This window comes from Papaver somniferum, chromosome 5, assembly GCF_003573695.1.
Source record: "Papaver somniferum cultivar HN1 chromosome 5, ASM357369v1, whole genome shotgun sequence".
Classification (NCBI taxonomy): Eukaryota; Viridiplantae; Streptophyta; class Magnoliopsida; order Ranunculales; family Papaveraceae; genus Papaver; species Papaver somniferum.
In genome coordinates this window covers 200,207,824-200,230,452 of record NC_039362.1, presented here as the reverse complement: position 1 = coordinate 200,230,452, position 22,629 = coordinate 200,207,824, and the positions used below count along the sequence as shown (strand labels likewise).

Below are 22,629 nucleotides of genomic sequence, written 5' to 3'. Positions count from 1 at the left end.
AAATGATGAAAACTCATCTGATTCTTCATCTCCATCCTCTCCTAGAATATTTGTTAATCTTCAAAATGATCCGGATTTGAACTGGATTTTGAACAGTTCGGTTACTTTATATGAAGAACAAGTAACCGAACTTATCTGAAGCTGTAGTTCGGTTGCCCCGTGAGATGAACAAGTAACCGAACTCATCTAAAAGTGTAGTTCGGTTACTTGTTCCAAAACGCAGGTTACCGAACTCTCAAATAATAGAATTTCTAGGAGTTACAGCGTTATGTTCGGTTGGTTCGCAAACTGCATGCACTTTTGATCTAACCGAACTTTACGTGATATAAGAGTATATAAGTTTACAAAGTTCCATTCTTTCGCAAACTTGAACCTAACAGCTAACCAACCGAACTCTGAGTTCAGTTTCTGTGATAAAATTGTGAAGTTACCGAACTTAACAAAGAAAAAAAAATGTGAAGTTCCAACGTCTATTGGCTAAGTTCGGTTACTTTGTAGTTTTAAAAGTTTCTGCGAACAAACCGAACTTTATTGGCTAAGTTCGGTTATTTTGGAACTCAACATAATAGCCACAACAACACAGTTCAGTTAGACTGGATTTGTTTTTTTTTCGGTTCTAAGGGTGGAGTTCGGTTACTTTGTAGTTTAAATTTTTTTTGCGAAACAACCGAACAGAGAGCTCGGTGACTAAGTTTTAAATCCAATAGAACCGAACTGTTCTTCGTGTTCTTTATTTTTAAGAAGTTCGGTTAATAAACTAGGATTTTTTGAAAAATCGTCCTAACCGAACATGGCTCTGTAACTCCTATTAAAACCCTATTTTGATGATTTCTATTCGATTGAAGCAATCAAAATCAAATTAAAGTGCAGGGTTTGTTGGAAAATACCTCCGGAGTGGTCCCATGGCAGAATCAGGTTGCGTCTGGCGTCTTTTATACTCGATAAAATTATTATGTAACCGAACTTAATTGTGATTGCATTGATGTTGTTACATTTCTTAAATAGGCGGTGGTGGTGGTGGTGGGAGGAGGTGGTAATGGTAATCGGTGGTTGGTGGTGGTGATAATCGGAGGTGGTGGTGGTGGTAATCGGCGGTGGTGGGCGGTGGTGGTAATCGGTGGTTGGTGGTGGTGGTAATCGACGGTGGTTGGTGATGGTGTTGGGAGGAGGTGGTGGTGGTTATATATATAGGTGGTTATTAGGTTGGTTTTAAATTAAATTAGGTTAAGATTAGATTAGTCATTTCAACGTTTTAGGACACCCCTTATCACTATAGGGAAAGTGATCTAATAAAACCATGGTCTCCTCAAAAAAATCATGATCCCTAAAGAATCATTCTTGTAAAATGCAAACATCTCGTCAAATTGCTAAGAAAATATGCCAGTGAATGCCCAGAATATGCTCTGTTGATATGCCTAAATTTAGTTGTCAGTTGTCTGGAAGCCTGGAGTCTGGACCTTGCAACATACACTACTACTGTTACCGAAAGATTTTGGGGGCTTGTGTCGGTGGCCGATAAGCATCCTATGCTTTTGACTGCTCGGAAAGCCCAAATCCAAATCTAATCTGGTACGATGCCGTTACATTCATTCACCATCATGGCTCATTCAGACATTAAATACGCACCACCACCCTTCCTCCACGTTTCGGTCACGATCCCCACCGTCTATTTAATTAGTACTCGTACCGCATAAGACACCAAAATCGGATCTACCAACTCCAATATATCCTCCTTCCTCCTCAAGTCCCCATCAAATCAGATCAAATCTATTCATAAACCCCTCTTTCCTTATTTTAATCCCCGCATGATGGGATCATCGCCTCCACCACCACCATCATCTTTTCTCATCAATAACCAACCAACGGTCCATAAACAGCGCGAGTATAATAACTAAAATACTCCCGGCTATAATTAGTGTATTCATAAATGTAAATATACTAGTATACTAATAAATAAGTATAGCGTATTCAATTCTGATGAGCTGTAAACAACGAAAGAATCGAAGAAGAAGAATTGGAAAAAAAAATCCCTCTCTGTACTCTCTAGGGAGGAGGAAGGAGGAGTAAATAAGGATCACGCTCGCTCAGTACTGTACCATTTTAGACTCAGTCCTCATAGACACCTGCTGCTGCTTCTTCAACAAGCTCATTTTCATTTTTTTCTTTCATTTCTCTCTCTTATTTGTATCTTTTTTCTGTTTGATCAGATCATAGGAATTATAAACCCTAATAGTTTGTTTTTATGAATCTGAATCATCATTAACATTTTTGATACTCAATGTAGTAAGGAATCATCGATTGAATAATTAATGGCGAAATTATTTCATCATCGGAGTCATAGCAGTGTTGGCGGATCTTTAGTTGCAGATAGACATGGAGGAGGCGGAGGCGGTGGAGGAGGGAAATTATGGTCTGCATTTTCTGGTGTTGCATTTAGAAGGAAAATATTAGATAGTATGAGATGTGGTATTTCCCGCCATAGATATGAAGTAGATTCAGACATTGAAGAACAACCACAACCAGAGCGAGTAGAAGAAGAGAAGAAGAAAATGGTGCCGGAGAAGGAAATAGTTGCAGAGGAGGTGGAAGTGATTTTAAAGAGGAAGGAAATAGCAGAAGATGTGGTGATTTTAAAGAATGGATCAGAGACATTATCAGATATCTTGAACTTATCTCAAACAGCTACTGCTACTGCCACTACAACTACATCATCATCAGAGATTGTATTAGAAGAAGAAAAGGTAGTAGAAGAAGAAAGAGAAACGAGAACGGAAACCGAAGAAATTGAAGCGATTAAGAAGGTTAAAGTATTTGAAGAATTACAAAATGTAGTTAAGAAATTACAATCAGTAGTAGTAGAGGATGAATTAGAAGATGGATTAAAATCAAAACAACAATTGGAAGCAGCATTAGATGTTAGAAGATATGCTAAAGATGATTCAGAAGCAAGAATCACATTAGCAATGATTGGTTCTATTCCGCCTCTAATTGGAATGCTTGATTCAACAAATCATGATTCTCAGATCGCTTCACTTTATGCTCTTCTCAATCTTGGAATCGGTAACGACATGTAATAATCTCTTCCTCTACATTTTTCTGATTTTTCTTTGTTCAATTTTACTGTGATTTTTTATGATTTTAGGTCAAAATTATTTCTAACAAAATGTCAGACTCTTCTTCTTCTTTTACTGTTACACTTTACTAATCACATTACACGTTTTCATCTCTAATTTGTTGTAACTTCGGGTTTTTTTTTCTTCTTACTTTTGACCTTTCATCTACATTGTTGAAATGAAGTAAAGTCTTCTCTGATTCTGAAACGTTTTTATTTATTTTTTTCATCACAGGAATAAATCTGCCATTGTTAAAGCAGGAGCAGTTCACAAGATGTTATCTCTAGGCGAATCATCGGGTAATCCATTAGTATCAGAAGGAATTGTGGCGAATTTCCTTGGATTAAGTGCACTGGATTCAAATAAACAAGTAATTGGTACTTCTGGTGCAATTCCTTTTCTAGTTAAAACCTTGAGAAGTTTGGAATGTAGTTCACAAGCTAAACAAGACTCATTGAGAGCAATATACAATTTGTCGATTTCTCCGTCAAACATTAGTGAAATCATAGAAAACGATTTCATTGATTTCATTTTGAATCTACTTGGAGATATGGAAGTTAGTGAGAGAGTCTTGTCAATTCTGAGCAATGTAGTATCCACACCAGAAGGGCGGAAAGCGATAAGTAACTCGTCTGATTCGTTTCCGATTTTAATCGATGTATTGAACTGGACTGATGAACCTGGTTGTCAAGAGAAAGTGACTTATATTTTGATGGTTATGGCTCATAAAGCGTATGGTGATAGACAAGCGATGATTGAAGCAGGAATTGCGTCATCTTTACTTGAATTAACACTTCTTGGTAGTACATTGGCACAAAAAAGGGCATCGAGGATATTAGAATGCTTAAGAGTTGATAAGAGAAAACAAATTTCAGACGGGGGTAATAATTATAGTGGTTTAGTAGTAGGAGCAGTTTCGGCACCAATTTGTGGTGGGTCTTCATCAGGACTTAATAATCAAGACCAAGTTTTCGAGGAAGAAGAACAAGATATGATGAGTGAAGAAAGAAAAGCAGTTAAACAATTAGTCCAGCAGAGTTTGCAAAATAACTTGAGAAGGATTGTCAAGAGAGCAAATCTGCCGCAGGAATTTGTTCCTTCCGATCATTTCAAGTCACTTATGACCACAACTTCTACTTCTAAAAGCTTACCATTTTGACGACGGGATCATAAGTAAGTCCTCATTTTCTCTCAATCATTGTATTTATGAATTTTAACTCTTTATGTATCTAGAGAATTAGTATGATATAAATTTTGATGAAATAAAACCTTAGATTCATATGTTTGTTAGATAGATTCCTTTGCCTGACAATCTAATGTTCTCTCATGGAATCAGATGCCCACCCAATTCCCAAGTTTCCACTAGAGTACTACATTGCACATGAACACTATTGAATTATTGTCCTAAACTGACCCACAAAATGGGCTCTCGTTCAATTAACTTGAATCCCCACTTCCTAAAACCATTTCATTTGACCTGATTTTCACCTCGATCCAGAGAAAAAGAAAAGAAAGAAAACACTTACATCTCTGGCCATTTACTGGGTGGACCAAGCACCAATATAATCACCAGACCCCATAAAAGCCTTTCACGTGGCCTTTACATTAAAAGCATATCACTAGTTCACTACCCAACTCCCAGTAAATAATGAAATTCTTTACTGGTTTTGCTCAGATCTCCGGGGACATGTATGTTCATCCTTGTTTTTACTCAGTACACCAAAAGTTGCCTCAACTATTATTACATATTTCACCAGATTGATGTGAGATGACCCAAGGGTTATTTGATCTCGTTCAGTATCTTACTAGACTTCACATTTATCCGTTCGTTAAGTTTTAAGAGATGTATATACATGATAAATAGATATATCAGTGACTGAATTATCAGTGTTCGTTAAGTTTTAAGAGATGTATATACATGATAAGTAGATATGTCAGTGACTGAATTATCTGCCTTATTCAATTCATCTAAGCAAGTAAACAATGTCTAGGGAGGGACTTGCCCTTGTCTGCCTATTTTGGTGTATAAATAAGTTGCATATGCAGTTATGCACAATACTACGAAGAAGTTGGGTTGAAATTTCTGTCCATAAGCTTTCTGCAAGTAATGTATGGATTCTTCTGCCATATTGACAGCTATAAAAGTTATCAAATGGGAATAACTCCCAAAAACTATGAAGATTTTTGCCTTTCTCTAAATCATACTACTGCTGTACTAGTCTACAACAACTACTCATAAAGGGAACCATGATTAAATAGTAAACCTAGAACAGAGGACAAGCTGATGTTGTTTCTCTTGGAGTCTCTTGTAATAGTGTCATTTTCGTCATATTTTTTTTTATCAATTATGCTTACCCTGCTTTTTGTGACATTGAGATATCAAATTATACAGACAAGTTGGAAATGGGTGTCAGTCATTTTCCCATCTTTTTACATATAAACTATGAAAAACTCTCAGCATCTCTTTTCCCATCTAAGAATATTTTGCTTTAGTGGCCTTTTTTCTTTCTTTAGTGTTTCTGAATGAGACTGGTTAGGGTTCCTAACCAGAATTTTTGGATTTTATCACCTATGGATTGTGTATGATCAACTTGATAAAAGTAACGGTAATAGTTTATTAGCATATGTTTATGTTATGTTGGGTTATTAACATCCATATTTCTTTGTTGATTAGTTTAAGAAAAGGATTATCTTAAAGTTGTAAACACCTTTGAACACACTCACTTGAACACTTTGTTATTTAGCACCTAATCTTTGGATCTCTACGCTGTTATATATCACGTGATCTACTGCTGTGAAAATCATGTTGTTGCGCTTACGCTTTGATCTTGGAATCTTTAATTAGTTTAATAAATCGTTCGACATTAATGCTTTTTGACTTTGATTACTAAATTCTTTTTTTGTTTAATTGTGTTTAAGGTACTGTTAATCAGAATTGATGGGGAATGAAAGAGTGGAGAAACTAAGCAAAGTCTCTTAACTGTTTCCAGCTGAAGAGCATACGGGGAATTTCTCCCTCTGTACATACAGTAGTTTATGGTGTTTTTTGGGGCTGTCATTTTTCTTTTTCTTTCTTGTCTTAGATTTGACCTCTTTCTCTTGTAAAGCGTAAGTAATCTGTAGTGCACAAGCGATTTTGTTAATTTAAATTTGTTGTCATAGCATTAGTAATTTCGTTTGATAATTGGCTTAGTGTGTAACTTTTACTCCCTGCATTTCTAGAGTTAGTGTTTTCAATTTGGCCTGTCGTTTTAGCCTAAAAGTAGGCAAAATTGGAAAAACAACAGTAACTCTTTTGCAGCAATGGAGGGAGTAAGTCTTTGGTCATATATTAAGAACGATTTTTGTAGGGACCATGGTTTCCTTGGGGGACCATGATATTATTAGGGCAACCTCCCTATATTTATAAGGGGTGTCCCAAAGTTAAGTAAATACCCATTTATCCTTTACTTTAATTTAAATTAAAACTAACTTAATAAATAAATCTAATCTAAATGAATTTATTAATCAAAATCAAATCAAAATCAAAAGAGCAATCGAAAATTTTTAGTTTTGAAAAAAAAATTATTCTCTTCTTCTTCTCTCTTTCCTTGACGTTCCTCGCTCGATTGAAAAACCCATCAATCTTTTTAATTCGTTTTTGGATAGGAAAATTGAGTAGAAATCATCAAAATATGGTTTAAATGGATGTTAAAGTGGCATGTTCGGTTAGGAATAGTTTTAAAAAAAACTAGTTTTGTAACCGAACATTCTGAAACCAAGAACACGAAGAACACTTCGGTTATCACGAATTTAATTTTTCATAACCGAACTCCGAGTTCGGTTGGTTCGCAAAAAATTCTAAAACTAGTTAGTAACCGAACTCTACCCATAATACAAAAAAAATATAAAAAAATATGTAACCGAACTGTGTTATTTTTCCTACTATGTTGAGTTATGATATAACCGAACTTTACCTACCTTGTTCGGTTGGTTCGCAAAAATTTCTAAACCTATCTAGTAACCGAACTCTACTTATATTCCAAAAAGAAATTTTTTTTCCAATGTAACCGAACTGTGTTATTTTGCCTACTATGTTGAGTTTCAATTTAACCGAACTTGTTCCACTATGTTCGGTTTGTTCGCAAAAAATCTTGACAAACCGAACTCTTCACTAATTGCATACATGTGGAGTTCGGTTAGATATGTTGTTGGGTTAAAGTTTGCGAACCAACCGAACATTACTCTGTAAGTCCTATAAACAAAGTTCGGTAACCTGCGTGTATGGAAAAGGTAACCGAACTACACTTTCAGATGAGTTCGGTAACTTGTTCTTCACATAAGGTAACCGAACAAGCCCAAATCTACCCTAAAAATTTACAGTTTCTTGAAACTTTGGAGCAATTCAACCAACATTATCTAAGTTTGAAACATACCTGGGTACCCAAATACAGTTCCTTCGGTTGTGGTTGGTAAAATCCTTTGTTTTTCATGTTTTCCTTCTTCATCTTCTCCAACTTTACTCTCTTAATAATTCTTCTTCTTTTTAAAAAAAAAAGCCATCTGATTTTTTAATCTCATTAATTATCTTTAACTTAATCATTTTACTAATCACTACGCTAACTATTATTAACACTAACTAATCATTACCAAAAAATTAATCAAGAGGGTAATTTAGGTATTAATATAAATATCTAGATAAAGGGTGACCTAGATTTACTTATAATGTCTTTACCCAAAATAAAACCATGATCCCAAAAAAACCATGGTCCCAAAAAATCGTTCTATATTAAATCAAACTCGACCTACAAATTCTAGGCTCAGGTAAGCTAAAAACCTCTCAGCCATCTAGTCTCGGTATGGAGGCAACCCAAAATTTCTCAGGTGCAACTAGTGGCTTAAATACTTTCCAACGGACGGTCTATCTGGCCCATTTCAGGCCCAATCTACTTAGGATAATACCCCTCCACTTTAACACACGTGGAACATTGGTCCCTCCGCCTCAATTACCTTTCCTCTTCCGTATTACTAAATCTTCATTTTTCATCTCATCTTTTACCAAAACCCCTAAAATATACTACAAAAAAAAGAAGAAGAATGTTATGGTTCTAGACCTAAATAACTAACAGGGATTTTAAACTAGCAAGAATAAGTTGAAAAGAACAGAATTGAGAGATGAAGTAAGAATGAATTGCAGACAAAGAAGAGAAGTTTAGAAGTTGTAATTGTATTCATGAGCAACTGAGTTACAAGACTCAAGTATTTATAGTGTTATTGCTTGGTGAACAAGCTAACTTAGTTCATTCAAGGAAACCAAACTAAATAAGGAAAATCTAAAAAGGGAAATACGTGTAGGAGGTGTGGAGTCACAACATCCCACCCTGCTTGAATGAAGACTTGTCCTCAAGTCTGAAATTCTGGAAAACGTAGAAGGAGTTCATCAGCATCCTCCCATGTGGCTTCTGTAGAAGCTCGATTCTTCCACTGAATGAGCCATTTTGTGCCAGCAACAGTACCCTTTTTATACATCTTACGATCCAAGATTGACTCAGGTTCCCATTTGTCATAGTCTACTGTAACAGGTAGTTCAGTCTGAACAATGTCAGATGTGCCAAGTTTGAGTTTCAAAAGTGAGACATGAAACACAGGATGAATTTTACTGGTAGCAGGTAACTCCAGTCTATAAGCTACGGTGCCAATCCTTTCAAGAACCTTAAATGGTCCATAAAACTTGGGTGAAAGCTTGGAAAAAGATGAAGTTGCAGCAGTTGTCTGACGGTATGGTTGCAGTCTGAGAAAAACAAAATCTCCAACTGAAAAACTTCGTTCAGTTCTATGGGCATCTGCATAAACTTTCATTCTGGATTGAGCATCTTGTAAGTTAGACTTCAAAATCACCAAAACCTGATCTCTAGCTTGCAATACTACATCAACAGCATGTACAATGGTAGTGTTAGAGATATATGTTGAAATCGTAGGAGGAAGCCTGCTATAAACTGCCTGATAAGGACTCATCTTAATGGCAGTATGAAAGCTAGTATTATAGCACCATTCAGCCCATGGTAACCATCTGAGCCATTCACTAGGTTTAATACTAGGAAAACAACGTAAATAGCATTCCAAAGTTCGATTTGTAACCTCAGTTAATCCATCAGACTGAGGATGATAGGCAGAATTTCGACAAAGCTGAGTGTGCTGTAGTGAGAAAAAAGCTTCCCAAAACTGACTCATAAAAAGTGAATCTCTGTCACTGGTGATGCTCTTAGGAATTCCATGCAAACGAACTATTTCTCGCACAAAAACCTCAGCCACAGTGTCAGCTGAATAAGGATGTATGAGTGGCACAAAATGTGCATATCTAGATAAACGATCCACCACAACTAAAATAGATGTCCTTTTATTTGATGGTGGTAATCCATTAATGAAATCCATAGATATATCCAACCAAATATCCGTAGGAATGGATAAAGGATGTAGTAGGCCTGGAGGAGATATTGATTCTGCCTTATTGCGTTGACAAACGTCACAAGAAGAAATATAGTCTTTAACTGTCTTCTTCATGCCAGACCAATAAAATTTTTGTTGAAGACGCTTATAAGTACGTAAGTATCCTGCATGTCCACCAGTTGGAGTGGAATCAAACTCACTCAATAGTTTTGAGCACCATAAGGAAGAAGAGACAACAACGATTCGGTTTTTATAACGAAGAATTCCTTCAGTATAAGAGTAGTGTGGCAGACAATCTGGCTGTGCACGCAATTTTTCAATTATCAGACTTAATGCAGCATCATTATGACATTCCTGGACAATGTCAACAATGCCCGAAAAAATTGGAGAAGTAATTGCCAATAATTGACAATCAGTAATACGAGATAAAGCATCAGCCACCATATTTAAAACTCCAGACTTGTAGATTATCTCATAATCATAACCAAGCAACTTGGACAACCATTTCTGTTGTTCAATGGAAGAAATACGTTGTTCTAAAAAGAATTTTAGGCTCTTATGATCGGTGTAAATCTTAAAATGTCAACCAAGTAAGTAAGGTCGCCATTTATTAACCGCAGTAACAATGGCCAACATCTCTTTATCATAAACGGAGAGATTGAGATTCTTACCTGAAAGAGCTTTACTGTAGTAAGCAACAGGCCTCTTGTCTTGAAGTAAAACTGCTCCTAAGCCATTTCCAGAAGCATCACACTCCAAACAAAAAACTTTGGTAAAATCTGGTAATGCCAAAACAGGTGTACTAGTAAAAGCTTGCTTAAGATGTATAAAGGCCGTAGTTGCCTCAGGAGTCCAGACAAAGGCATCCAACTTAAGGAGTTGTGTAAGTGGAGCACTGATCTTGCCATAGTTTCTGACAAACTTGCGGTAGTACCCAGCTAATCCTAAAAAACCTCTCAAGGCTTTCACAGTATTAGGAATGGGCCAATTAGTGATGCAAGATATCTTATCTGAGTCTACAGAAACACCATCTGAAGAAACTCGATGACCCAAATAACTGATTGACTGTTGAGCAAATTCACACTTTTGTTGTTTGAGGAAGATTTGATGTGCTCGTAAAACCTCAAAGACTAAAGTAATATGGTGGATATGTTCAGATTCAGACTTGCTGTAGATAAGTATGTCATCGAAAAATACCAACACAAACTTTCGAAGAAAAGGTCTGAGAATTTCATTCATCAAGCTTTGAAAAGTCGCAGGAGCATTAGACAATCCAAACGGCATCACTAAAAATTCATAATGTCCATCATGTGTGCGAAAAGATGTTTTATGTATATCATCAGGATGTACACGAATTTGATGGTAACCAGATCGCATATCAATTTTGGAGAATATAACTGCACCACAAAGTTCATCCAGAAGTTCATCCACTATTGGAATGGGAAATCTATCCTTGACAGTAACCTTATTAAGAGCTCTGTAATCCACACACATACGCCAAGAACCATCCTTTTTTCGAACCAAGAGCACTGGAGAAGAAAATGGACTAGAACTAGTTCGAATCAAACCTGTATCTAAGAGTTCTTGAACAATCTTTTCAATTTCTGCCTTCTGAAAATATGGGTATCTATAGGGTCTAACATTAACTGGTGCTGTATTAGGCAGTAAAGGAATACAATGATCATACTTTCTCTGAGGTGGTAAAGCAGTAGGTGAAGCAAACAAATCAGAAAATTGTAAAAGCAAGTCAGAGACTGCAGTGGATACCTGAGAGTGAAGTTCTGGAGTAGTTGGAGATGACATCAATTGCAAGAGAAAACCATGTTGAGTATCTTGAAAGGCCTTGTGCAGGAAAGAGCCATCCAATAATAAAATGGAAGTAGAATTGTTTCCCACTAACATATGTTCTCGACCATTGGCAGTAAACTGCATGTGCAATTTATCAAAATCCCAAGAAATATTACCTAAGGTTCTCAGCCAGTCCACCCCAAGCACTGCCTCACAACCACTCAATTCTAGTAAGAAAAAATCAGTAGTGCACATGTAAGACTGTAATTCTAAGGAAACATCAGAACAAAGTCCTTGTGTTTTTAAAATTCCTCCATTACCCACCAAAACATTCATATGATCAGCAGCTGTTTTCTGGAGAACACCACATCGTTTAGCAACAGAAGGGTGTAGGAAATTATGGGTTGATCCCGAATCCAGTAAAATAGTGAGTGTGTGACCAGCAATTCTACCAGTAACACGCATAGTGTTTGGAAAAGAAGTGCCAGTGAGAGCATGGAATGAGATTGTGGGATCAGAATATGTCTGATTTGCAGCCGCAAGAGTAATTATTTCGTCAGTAAGAGACGCAGGTGAATACTCATCATCTTCAACATGGACTTCTGGAGACATATCTAAAATTAATAATCTAGAGTTCAATGGATTTGCACACACATGTCCAGCTTTATATTGTTCATCACAATTGAAACATAGGCCCTGCTCACGTCGTATACGTTGTTCCTCGAAAGATAAACGTTTAACGCCAGATGGAATGGTAGACTTCTTAAAGGATGTATTAGTTGTATCAAAAGAAGGGGTTGAAGAAGGCGCCTGCCTGTAAGGATTTTGTCTCGCAATAGATTTGTAAAAAGATGGATTAAACAGTAACACATCTTCTTGTTTAATAGCCTTTTGAAAAGCAATAGCCAATGTGGGTGGCTCAAAAATTTCCACAACAGATCGGATTTCTCTCTTGAGAGATCGAACAAAGAGATCAATGACATAATCATCTGGTAAATCTGTGACGAAATTTAGAAGTTGTTCAAATTCTCGAATGTGATCACGCACTGAACCTTGTTGACGAATTGTGGATAGTGCTAGACGTGGGTTGGAAAACTTCTTATCAGCAAAACGTTCACGAACCTGTGAACAAAATTGTGTCCATGTAGGATTAGTGAGCTTTGGTTGAATCCAGCGATACCAAGCATTAGCGTCGCCTTTGAAGGAAGAAGTAGCAATGTCAATTTTTACAGCTTCAATTGTATGATGAAGCCGAAAATACTGATCTGCCTGAAAAATCCAACTAGCAGGATCCGTTCCATCAAAGATAGGAAACTTCAAGTTATTAGGTATCGGAGAACCAAGAATACCACTGCTACCAGAGGTACCATGAGTGTTACCAGAAGGAACACTGCTGCCATGAGCACTATGCAGACCAGGAGAAGGGCTATTCAAAGGAAAACGTGTAAGTAAGATTGATGCCATGTTACGAGTGACAGTATCAGCAAGATTGGTAGTATCTTGTGTGTGTTGTTGCAGCAAGGTACTCATCTCACGTCGATGTGCAGCTAAAATAGATTCCAAACTGGTGTTATGCAAAGTTTGTGTTTGCTGAAGAAGTTCATCAATAACAAATTGGCGGGATTGATCCACCTTTTGAGAATTCTCAACAACAGTCTCCATAAAATTATGAACGGAAGTATCCAAGGTTTGTATGGCAGATATAAGATGGTGAACTTCATCTGTGAGTGTCATTATGCGGAAGCGTGAGAGAGAAAAAAAATTTGGGTGTTTTTGAGATAAAGACCTAACCAGCTCTGATGACAGATGTTATGGTTCTAGACCTAAATAACTAACAGGGATTTTAAACTAGGAAGAATAAGTTGAAAAGAACAGAATTGAGAGATAAAGTAAGAATGAATTGCAGACAAAGAAGAGAAGTTTAGAAGTTGTAATTGTATTCATGAGCAACTGAGTTACAAGACTCAAGTATTTATAGTGTTATTGCTTGGTGAACAAGCTAACTTAGTTCATTCAAGGAAACCAAACTAAATAAGGAAAATCTAAAAAGGGAAATACGTGTAGGAGGTATGGAGTCACAACAAAGAATAAGTAAATAATTCAAGCTTTCCTGCTCCTCTACAGCATATTCTCATTAACATCCTTTTCAGGTTAGATCTCATCAATTTGACAATTTTTACATTTTTTTTTTTTAATTTCTGCTAAAATGTTGAGTTTAGTAATGGACATTTTGTTAGATTAGGCGCTGGATTAGTTGTTATTTACATACTGAGAATTTGGTTCAGAGAGTGAAATTCTAACTTTTATGTGCATTATTGTGTTCAGAGCCTTAATCTCACAGTATGAAATTAGCGTTAATCTCACAGTGTGAAATTATCCTGCAATTTTCCCTTTTTAATCTTATTGTTCAAGTTGCCTTAGATGCTTCAAGAAACGCCTAACTTCTAGGGGGGGTGTCATTTGAGTGTTTATGTATTGGTATAGAGGATGTAAGTGATTTTACATATGATGGGTGAACTTCGCAAGTAAATAGTGATAACTTAAACGAAACACATACATAGAAGAATACCCTTCCTCCACAAAGACACTCGAGTACCTGTTGTCGGAAAGTTAAGACAATTTTTCAATTATTTTGTGGATTAGAGAAAGATGCATGACATGAACCGCGTGGGATGTCCAGGCCCTGACATTGTAATTCTGCCATGTCGTTTTTGGTGTAGTCTGATTCTTAAGAGCATCCATTCACTCTTATGTTCTGCAGAATCTTTAATGTTTCAATTAGTATATTTAATAACGTCCGCAATATTTACTAATGTTAGTGTTACATTGCAGTTTTGGAATTGGAAAGCTTCAGGTTGAGGTGGCAGGCTCATAGCGGGAGCAATTTCACTAGTTTTAACTAAAGTATGAAGTATTTCATTTGGAATTAAGTTTGAAGCACTTTATTTTTTGCAATTAAGTTATCTAATATGTTAAGATAGGGTGTTAATTGTCATCTCCTGCATGCATTTTTGAATAGGTTTTTCGAGATCATGGTGCTGATAAACCAGGTCCCAGGAGAATCACGAAGAAAGGATAGAATTAGTGAATTACCAGACCCCCTTATTAATTTTATTCTCAGTTTTCTTCCGACCAAATGTGTCGTCTCCATGAGCGTTTTATCTAAAAGATGGAGGTACATTTGGACCTCAGTACCTGTTATTGATCTTCGGGAATTGGAATTTCCTACAATTGTTGAACAAGAAAACACAGTCGAGGAGGCTGGAAGAGTCAGGGAATTATACTTATTGCAGTATCAGAGGTTTATGGATTTTGTTGACAGAAAGCTAAGTCTTCACCATGAAACACGAGATATAAAGAAATTTTATCTCGACAGTCCTGATCGTTCATATTATGAAAGTTCTCGGGTTGAAGAGTGGATATCTTCTTTGATAACGAGGCATAATCTCGAAGAGTTTGCTTTCTATGCAGATGGTTCGCCAGTTACGGGCTTATTTCCTTCGAGTGGGGGACTTGCATCACTTATTATTTTGGAGTTGGATACGTTTAATCCAGTTTATCTTCCTAATGCAATAAATCTTCCAAAGCTCAAGATTTTTCGCCTTTGGAACACCGACTTGTATTTGCATTCTGAAGATCTGACTCAACAATTCTTTTCTAACCTCCCTGTTCTCGAAGAATTGGAGTTGGTGGACTGCCAGTGGAACTCGATCATGCCAGAACTATTTATTTCAGCTCCCGCTTTGAAATATCTGCTCATTTCTGGTCCTAATGCAGGCCAATATTTTGATGATACCGATGACTCCTCCCCCTCTTATGAATTTAAGATTAACATTTTCGCACCAAATCTACAGTCCCTCAGGTATGTTGAAAATCTAGAAGTGCTTTATAATCTATTGCAGAATTTTTAAGGGGATACGGTATATGTCTCGATGCTAGCTAGAGGCAATTTTACTTAACTTTACTAATCAACTGAACTTGCTTGGTTCTGCAAAGGATAATACAAATGCCTATGCATAGGAAACTCAATATCCGTATTACATGATTAAGCTGTATCTTCTTTCAATATAATTGTATACAACTCTAAAAAATTGTTATCTTACAACTTTGAATTACATTATGAACAAGGTACACCGACGTTCCAGCAGAGGACTATATTTTGCATCGCTTTGAGTCACTAGTTGATGCGGAGATTGACCTTCACCGATTTGATATGCCTTTTGATATGCAAGAAAAAGATCCAATTGCAGCCAAAGTTCTTGAAAAGCTTTCTAATGTAAAACTTTTAAAGATATCTGGTAAAACTTTTGAGGTATGCTTGCTTATTTTCCAACTTAGCTGATGACTGCTGCAACCTTAATGGCATATATGTCTTCACTTACTAATGCAATGTTTTCCGAAGTAATTACTTCATTACAGTACCTTTACAAACTTATGCTCTTTTGATCGTAGGCAGTCGCATTTCCAGACGATCTCTTCACAAATTGGCCCGTGTTCCATAACTTGGTCCATTTGGAAGTGACCTCGAAGATCTCTTTTGTGAAGGATAAATCATTCTTGAACTTTCTCAGAATCACGCCCAATTTAGAAACAATTGTTATTGCTAAGGTAAGTGTATAAGTTAGACCTTCTCTCGGGTTCAATAATTTCATAATCAATCTTCAGAAATTAGTGTGGATTGTGGTTATTAGGCGTACTTAGGCTGATGACAGACTCCTAACCATCCAAGTATAAATAAACACTTGTTTCTTACCCAAAGAAATAGCTTACTTGAATCATGAATCTTCTAGCTTTTCACCAGATACATAGTTATTTTGTATTTAATGACAATTCATTCTCTCTTTGACATTTCGCTAAATTTTTAATTCTGTCTGCGGGCTTTGTTGGACATTTATCCTGCACTGATAGTGGTTCCGCACCGGTGCCTCAGTGTATGTTATTGCACCTCGAGTCGGTCAAGTTTTGTGAGTTTGCTGGGTTCTTGGGAGAGCTCAAAACTGTAAAGTCATTTTTGAAGAATGCAAGAGTTCTAGAGAAGATGATTATCAAGTTCTGTTCAAATTTATCAACAGATAAGCAGAACAAAGTAACGAAGCACTTGGTAAAATTTCCTATAGGCTCCTCTAGTTGTGTTATTGAGGTCTCATAATATACAGCTTTTTATTAAGATTTTTTAGTGCCAATGAATGCTTTAACTAACTACAGGCAAGTTTTTGTTATGGGTGATGCCAAGTTACTGTGTGTTCTTAACAATCAAATCCAGTGATACCAAGTAATTATGCATGTTCTTCATCTTTTTGTAATCATGTCATTTTTGTTGCGTCTTGTTTCTATTTTCCTTATTCGAGATTGCCATAGTACATGACAACAAAAATATCCAAGTATGGTGATATTGGTTTTACAGAAGACAAGCAGTATGTGACTTGGGGTAAAAAGTAAAAAAATGCAACATTAAAAAAGTAAAATTTGAGAGTAAAAATTAGGCCCCCCCTTTAGCAGTTGACCAGACTCGTCCTATATACAGAGTATTCATCAAAGCGTCTTGAAGTTTCCATCAATCTCATCTCCCACTTCTGCCCTCAATTCCCCAACCAACCCACTTCTATTAGTTAGGGTTAGGGTTAGGCATTTGTTGATTTTGAAATGGAGAATCAATCAGAAGATGTTCTTCTTCCAGATGAAAAAAGATGCAGAAGAGCAGACGGAAAGAAATGGAGATGCAAGAATATCATCAGTAATTCTCATGATCCTAGCCATTACTGTGATCAGCACACATCTTGGTATCAAAGATGGTATCAAAGAAATCGAAAAGATAAAGGCAACATAAAGAAACAAAAATGTAGAAAATTGACAGACATACTCAATTCCTGTAAGTAATTACCCTCACTACATTTTCTCTGTTTGATTTTTTCTTTTAGTTGTGTATCCTGAAATCAACAAAATGAGTTGGTAGTTCCATCTTAAACTTAATATCTATGGGGCCTTTGTTTTTCAGCCGCTGATGAAGTTCAGGGTGAGAGGCAAAGAGTAGAAAACAAAGATAACACTGATGATCAATTGAGGAATTGTAGTTTTGAAGAAGGGGATTGTTGTTGGAAGAAGAAACCCAGGAATCATTGGAGAAAATTTTAGGGGTCTGTAAAATAAAGTGTGTTGAATTGCTTGTGGAACTTGAGAAGAAGACAATGGAAGGGATACAGGAAAAGTTAGCTGAATTGGAAGCTCTGAAGCTTGCTGCTGAAGATGTTTTAGAAAAGCTCAAGAACCGCGGGGAATTGAAAGAGATGGGAAAGGATATGGAACGTGAGAAAAGGATTGCGCAGGAGGATGAGGTTGAATTTTGGAGAAACAAGTTCAATGATTTGGAGGCCAGAGTGTTGAGGATGGAGAGTGTTAACAATGGGGAAAAGGAAAATGGTGCCGCTGAATTCAGTGGAGGGAGGCACCATGTCTCTAACGAGGATGCAGTTGACACACATCGTCAAGTGGAAGATGAAGTTTCCAGGGTTGGCAACACAAGTGCTGCAGTGAACCCACCTGATGTTATTTATGTGGACAGTGATGATGATAGTGTTGTTGAACTTGAATTATCTAAGAATAGAGATGGTGAAAATGTTGGAAAATGGCTTTTAGAAGATGCTGATTTAAAAATTTCTCTTGGTGGTGATGTTATGGATAAGTTGGCGATGAAACGTAGGAATAATAGGATCAAAGAGGAAGGAATGCAGTGGGAGAGTGAGGCTGATATGCTTTCTTCTTTTGAAGAGGACCCTGAGCTCTGCATGAAAGCTGTTTGTGCTCTCTATCGACAGCCGACCTTCAAAGAAAAATCTGCAAATGGCTTGTTCCATGACTCGGATCAATATTGGTAAGAGTTAAAAAATGCACTGCACTTCTCCTTCATTTCGTTACAATTGAAAACTGGATGCACACATATAAGCTACTCTATTAGATTACATTATATTATCTTCTCATGTTTCTTTCATTATTACTTACATTTTGTATGACGGGTATCTATATCGACAGGATTAAGAATTTGGCAGAGATTCTGACGGAAGAGGACCCAAAAGGTGATCTAAAGAAGTCTGTGGAGGAATTTGTGGGGAAGTTCACCGATGCAGAGCTAGAAGTCTGCAAGAGGCTAGCTAGTTGCTACTCCGAGCAGTTATTCAGTATCTACAAGGACAAACAGGATCCTTTTTTTCTTCCTACTTCAACTGCGAGCTCAAGCTGTTGAGGTGATTGCTAACTGATAACAGTTCTACCTTTAAGCTGTTGGTGTCTCTAACAAACTACTGCACAGAAGGGAGATGCATGGCGAGGCGTCATGCACTTTTTGAGTGGGAAAGTCCCCAAGTCTTTGTCGTTCACTAAATCTATTGAAGTGAATTTGAAAAGAAAGAAAATGTCTTTTTGTAATATCTTGTAGGAACTCTTTCCCCGATTATGTATATATGTCTTGACAATAGTATAGACAAACATTACCTTCCATTTGTAGATGATTTTGTGTTATGTCTTGGCAGTATCTGACTCGTTCATAGACTCTGTAGCAAGTGCAGGTAACTGCGCATATTATGTGCGCTAGACGTTGATTACATTTAACTTAGCAATGCCGAAGATTTTGTATAAGCAAGTATGTACTGAAACTACATCTTGGGTTGATAAAAGACCTTTATGCTGGTTTTGGATTGATTTCGCATTTCTTAAGGACTGAGTCAGGGTAAAAAACTCTGCGAAAGGTGCTGAAGCTTAGGCAAGTTATGAAGCTTGTGCGAATTTGTTGTTTCTTTCTTTCTTTTTCTTTACAGTTGGAAGAGCAATAGCAATAGACTTAGAAACGACATATTCATGAACCCAACTCCTACCGTTGTAATATTTTGTAAGAAGGAAAAAAAATCACCCCACTTGAAATTGGTCCCTTGTTTATTTATGAACAAAACATCCACCTTATCCAAACTGTTGTATTCCTAAGGAATCGCGGGTGTCCTCTCCACCAGATTACTGGCAATTAAAACTCTATTCCGTTTCCTGGGTGTCTATCTATTAAACTATACAAAGAAGGAAAAAATATACTCAGAAAGTAGCATTTCTTTCGAACAAGAACAAATACAGCTTTCAAATAAGGTGAGATGACGATTCTAACAATCATAAACTTTTTTGCATCATAACTTGGCACAAAAAGCTGTGTCATGGGATTCTGAACAGTCACCTCAGATATTGCAGCTTCCGTGGTGCACTTATGAGCTTTAGATACTGGGTACATCTTCCCTACTTCTTGACTCGGACCGGCCCTGCCAAAACTTCTTCTTCCATAGATTCAGAGCTTGTACTTTGCCTTTTGCTTTCTTTACACGACTTCTCCCAATCGATCAGTGATTTTAAAACGCTAACAAGGCACTGGATAGAAAATTTAACATTAAAACAACTGTATACACAACTAGCTATCCAACTAACGTAAGTTATTTGTGTTGTATCAAAAAAAAAAAAAAAAAAAAAAAAAAAAAAAAAAAGATTACCTGAAGAGATGAGTCTTCAATAGATGTTGTTTGAGATGCATTATTCGGATCTGAACAAGCTTGGTGTCTCAAGATCACAATCATAGTTAACGGAGATGTCAACAACCATCTGTGGGTCCTTGCATACTTTCTCAAGCATCCTGTAAATGTAATTGGCTACATTAGAAACGGTAAGGATGAACATGTAGGAAAAACACTATTCAAATTTACCAGGGAAGCATATTGTACCGGAGAACACTGGTTCTTTGGTTAAGAGGATTATCGGAGCTCTCCAACGATCTTAAGACTATCAAAGGGAAGAAGACACCTATTTCATCCTGCAGAGATAGCTGAAAATGTAGTAAGGAACCAGAAAAGCAGAAAAAAATTATAAGAAAATTTGGGGGGATAGAGTAAGAAGAAAAAATAAGATACATGCTTTAAGACTTCCCCTGAATCGCAGCAAGAGTACCACGACGATTCCAGTTGCATACTGCCAAATAAAGAACGTAAAATCATTAAGGAAAACTTTGTTAGTTCACGTCAAGAAGGAAACATAGAAGACTAAGATGAATACAGATACCTGAAATATAATTGGAGATGGAGAAACCGATGCCCGCAACAAAGCACAAGAAAGATACACTTTTAAGCGAGTCAATAAAATGAAATTTTTTGGTAAAATATGACCAACACCTTCCAGTAGACCCTGCAAACACGTAACTATGTCAAAGAAACTACTGTGGGATATTAACCGGAAAAAAAAGGAATCAGGCAACAGTTAAGGACTGAATCGATGACTGCATGAGCTGGAAGGTCAATGATATGCAAAAGTTGATCCAGGTCTGTTTGTGACATATCTCCTTGCTCATTGGCAAGAATTCTGCCAAAATACTTGGGGAGAAAAGAAAGAAAAAAGGAGAGCATTATTTATATATCCACATTATTTAAATAACTAGTCTAGATGCACGCCCGGCGCCTGCCTTTACGTTCCAAAAAAAATAAAAAAATCGAACTTTCTAGCATTTCACTTTGAGATCAAAAAGTCATAGAACGGTCAGGATTGATCCGAAAGGTCCATCCGGCAGTCTATGTCATCCAGATGGAGTTTTTGATTTGGACGGCTAAGAAATTTCAGTAAATGTTAAGTTGTGAATTTTGGATGAAAGAAAATACTGGACAGTGATGCTCGGGGTCGACTAGGGCCGTTAAGATATTCCTCTTCAAAATCTAAATTCGGATTGCACTTTGGTCCATTCCTCGCTCTTCTAAACTCGGTGAAAGGCACTACTACCACCACCACCCATTCTCATCACTGCACCTTTCCTTTCACTTTAATCTGTAATCTCAACTGCAACATCAACCAATTGATATTGAACAATGCATCTACACGATTTACATGATATTCATTTTAAGCATTTGATTATACAAGCAATTATAAGAAGAAGTGGTGTCTATGTGTCCAGGGAACAAGGAGGTCAAGATTGCCCGAATTGGTTTTTTGAGGAGGACGGTCAGGATTATGCCTCAGCCCAGATAACTCAACTCAACCCAACCATATCTACTTATGCTCAGGCGAAGGACGGCTAGACCGTTATACTATTGTCTCGGACTTTCGATCCGCATTATTCAACTACATGTATCCAAATGTTGAAAACTAATTCTCTTCCTAAATTGACTACATTATAAGAAGAAGTGGTGTCTATGTGTTCAACGAACAAGGACGGTCGAGATTGGCCGAATTGGTTTTTCAAGGAGGACGGTCAGGATTATGCCTCAGCCCAGATAACTCAACCCAACCATATCTACTTATGCTCAGGCGAAGGACGGCTAGACCCTTATACTTTAGTCTCGGACTCTCGGTCCGCATTATTCAACTATCCATTCCGACCTCATGTATCCAAATGTTGAAAACTAGTTCTCTTCCTAAATTGATATTTAGTAAAATATTTACTTTTTCAAGCATGATCATCAGTAATCGTTATTGAATACAAATATGCCATTGATATTGTATAATTATTAAATCTTTCTCTCAAACCTCTGCCTTCTCTCTCACTCATCTTCTATTCTTTCTCCTTTGACCATTATTCTTTCTCCGCTAAAAGAAACCCTAACTTTTGAGACCTGTAGAAGCGTCAAAGCACTTTCACCAGCTAAAATTGAGGAGATCGAAGTAGAGGTTAAGGTACAACTTCACTGTTAATTGAATTTTAGGGGATTTAGTTGAAGTTAGTTGGGGGTATCACCGATTTTATAGCATTAGGGAAACGAATAAGGTGATTGATTTGATTATGAAGTTCCATTATAAAGGTAACTTTTGTAGTTCTCTTTTCAAACTTATAATTTAAAACATAACCAAACATTAAGATCATGATGGACACTTTTTATGGAGATAAATGTTAGAAATTGTGTTTGATTTATAATGGAGATATTTTTTGAGATAAATATCGTGTAAGCAACTTCTTTCAGACCATAATCTCACCTAATGGAACTTGACTTTCAATACCTTTTCAAGATAACTTTCTGACATGTAAAAGTTATACAATGATGATCCTTGTATCACCATAATGATTATGTTTGTTTGACTTTTAAAATATAATCCTTAGATTGGATTTGTTAGGATATTTACATTTGACTAATTAATGTATCATGGGAACATGTTCCCTGTAAATTATTCCAATGATTGCCTTGAACCCGTATTGATTTGGACTATTGATGATAACCGAACTATGATGTTGGAGACAGTGACATCTTAATCACTCAGGGTGATTGGGCATTCTTTATCAAAAAATTTCATGCAACCCAGTATT

At 36.8% G+C, this 22,629-nt stretch overlaps 4 protein-coding genes across 4 annotated transcripts; 3 read left to right on the top strand and 1 right to left on the bottom strand.

Moving 5' to 3' along the window:
* Window positions 1-2,058: 2,058 nt before the first annotated feature.
* On the top strand, window positions 2,059-6,274 carry LOC113284265 (U-box domain-containing protein 15-like). Its single transcript, XM_026533682.1, has 3 exons — window positions 2,059-3,070; window positions 3,348-4,286; window positions 6,033-6,274. Exons 1-2 carry the CDS (start codon window positions 2,310-2,312, stop codon window positions 4,270-4,272), a joined length of 1,686 nt encoding a protein of 561 aa, XP_026389467.1. The 5' UTR covers window positions 2,059-2,309; the 3' UTR covers window positions 4,273-4,286; window positions 6,033-6,274.
* Window positions 6,275-10,121: 3,847 nt separating this feature from the next.
* LOC113280557 lies at window positions 10,122-13,061 on the bottom strand. The gene has a single exon (XM_026529171.1). The coding sequence runs from the start codon at window positions 13,059-13,061 to the stop codon at window positions 10,122-10,124; it is 2,940 nt and encodes a 979-aa protein (XP_026384956.1).
* Window positions 13,062-14,476: 1,415 nt separating this feature from the next.
* On the top strand, window positions 14,477-17,459 carry LOC113280556 (F-box/LRR-repeat protein At4g14103-like). Its single transcript, XM_026529170.1, has 5 exons — window positions 14,477-15,189; window positions 15,456-15,639; window positions 15,780-15,935; window positions 17,005-17,119; window positions 17,323-17,459. Exons 1-5 carry the CDS (start codon window positions 14,477-14,479, stop codon window positions 17,457-17,459), a joined length of 1,305 nt encoding a protein of 434 aa, XP_026384955.1.
* Window positions 17,460-17,512: 53 nt separating this feature from the next.
* On the top strand, window positions 17,513-18,674 carry LOC113280555. Its single transcript, XM_026529168.1, has 2 exons — window positions 17,513-18,195; window positions 18,354-18,674. Exons 1-2 carry the CDS (start codon window positions 17,513-17,515, stop codon window positions 18,562-18,564), a joined length of 894 nt encoding a protein of 297 aa, XP_026384953.1. The 3' UTR covers window positions 18,565-18,674.
* Window positions 18,675-22,629: the final 3,955 nt, after the last annotated feature.

What these genes read in the sequence shown, in the direction of transcription:
- LOC113280556 (XM_026529170.1), top strand. Translation starts at nt 14,477, where the DNA reads ATGAGCGTTTTATCTAAAAGATGGAGGTACATTTGGACCTCAGTACCT. An exon ending in TATCTGGTAAAACTTTTGAG is followed by an intron (nt 15,640 to 15,779) that starts GTATGCTTGCTT and finishes TTTTGATCGTAG; the next exon opens with GCAGTCGCATTTCCAGACGA. An exon ending in AAACAATTGTTATTGCTAAG is followed by an intron (nt 15,936 to 17,004) that starts GTAAGTGTATAA and finishes TTCTTCTTCCAG; the next exon opens with ATGAAAAAAGATGCAGAAGA.
- LOC113284265 (XM_026533682.1), top strand. Translation starts at nt 2,310, where the DNA reads ATGGCGAAATTATTTCATCATCGGAGTCATAGCAGTGTTGGCGGATCT. An exon ending in CTTGGAATCGGTAACGACAT is followed by an intron (nt 3,071 to 3,347) that starts GTAATAATCTCT and finishes TTTTCATCACAG; the next exon opens with GAATAAATCTGCCATTGTTA.
- LOC113280555 (XM_026529168.1), top strand. Translation starts at nt 17,513, where the DNA reads ATGGAAGGGATACAGGAAAAGTTAGCTGAATTGGAAGCTCTGAAGCTT. An exon ending in CATGACTCGGATCAATATTG is followed by an intron (nt 18,196 to 18,353) that starts GTAAGAGTTAAA and finishes CTATATCGACAG; the next exon opens with GATTAAGAATTTGGCAGAGA.
- LOC113280557 (XM_026529171.1), bottom strand. Translation starts at nt 13,061, where the DNA reads ATGACACTCACAGATGAAGTTCACCATCTTATATCTGCCATACAAACC.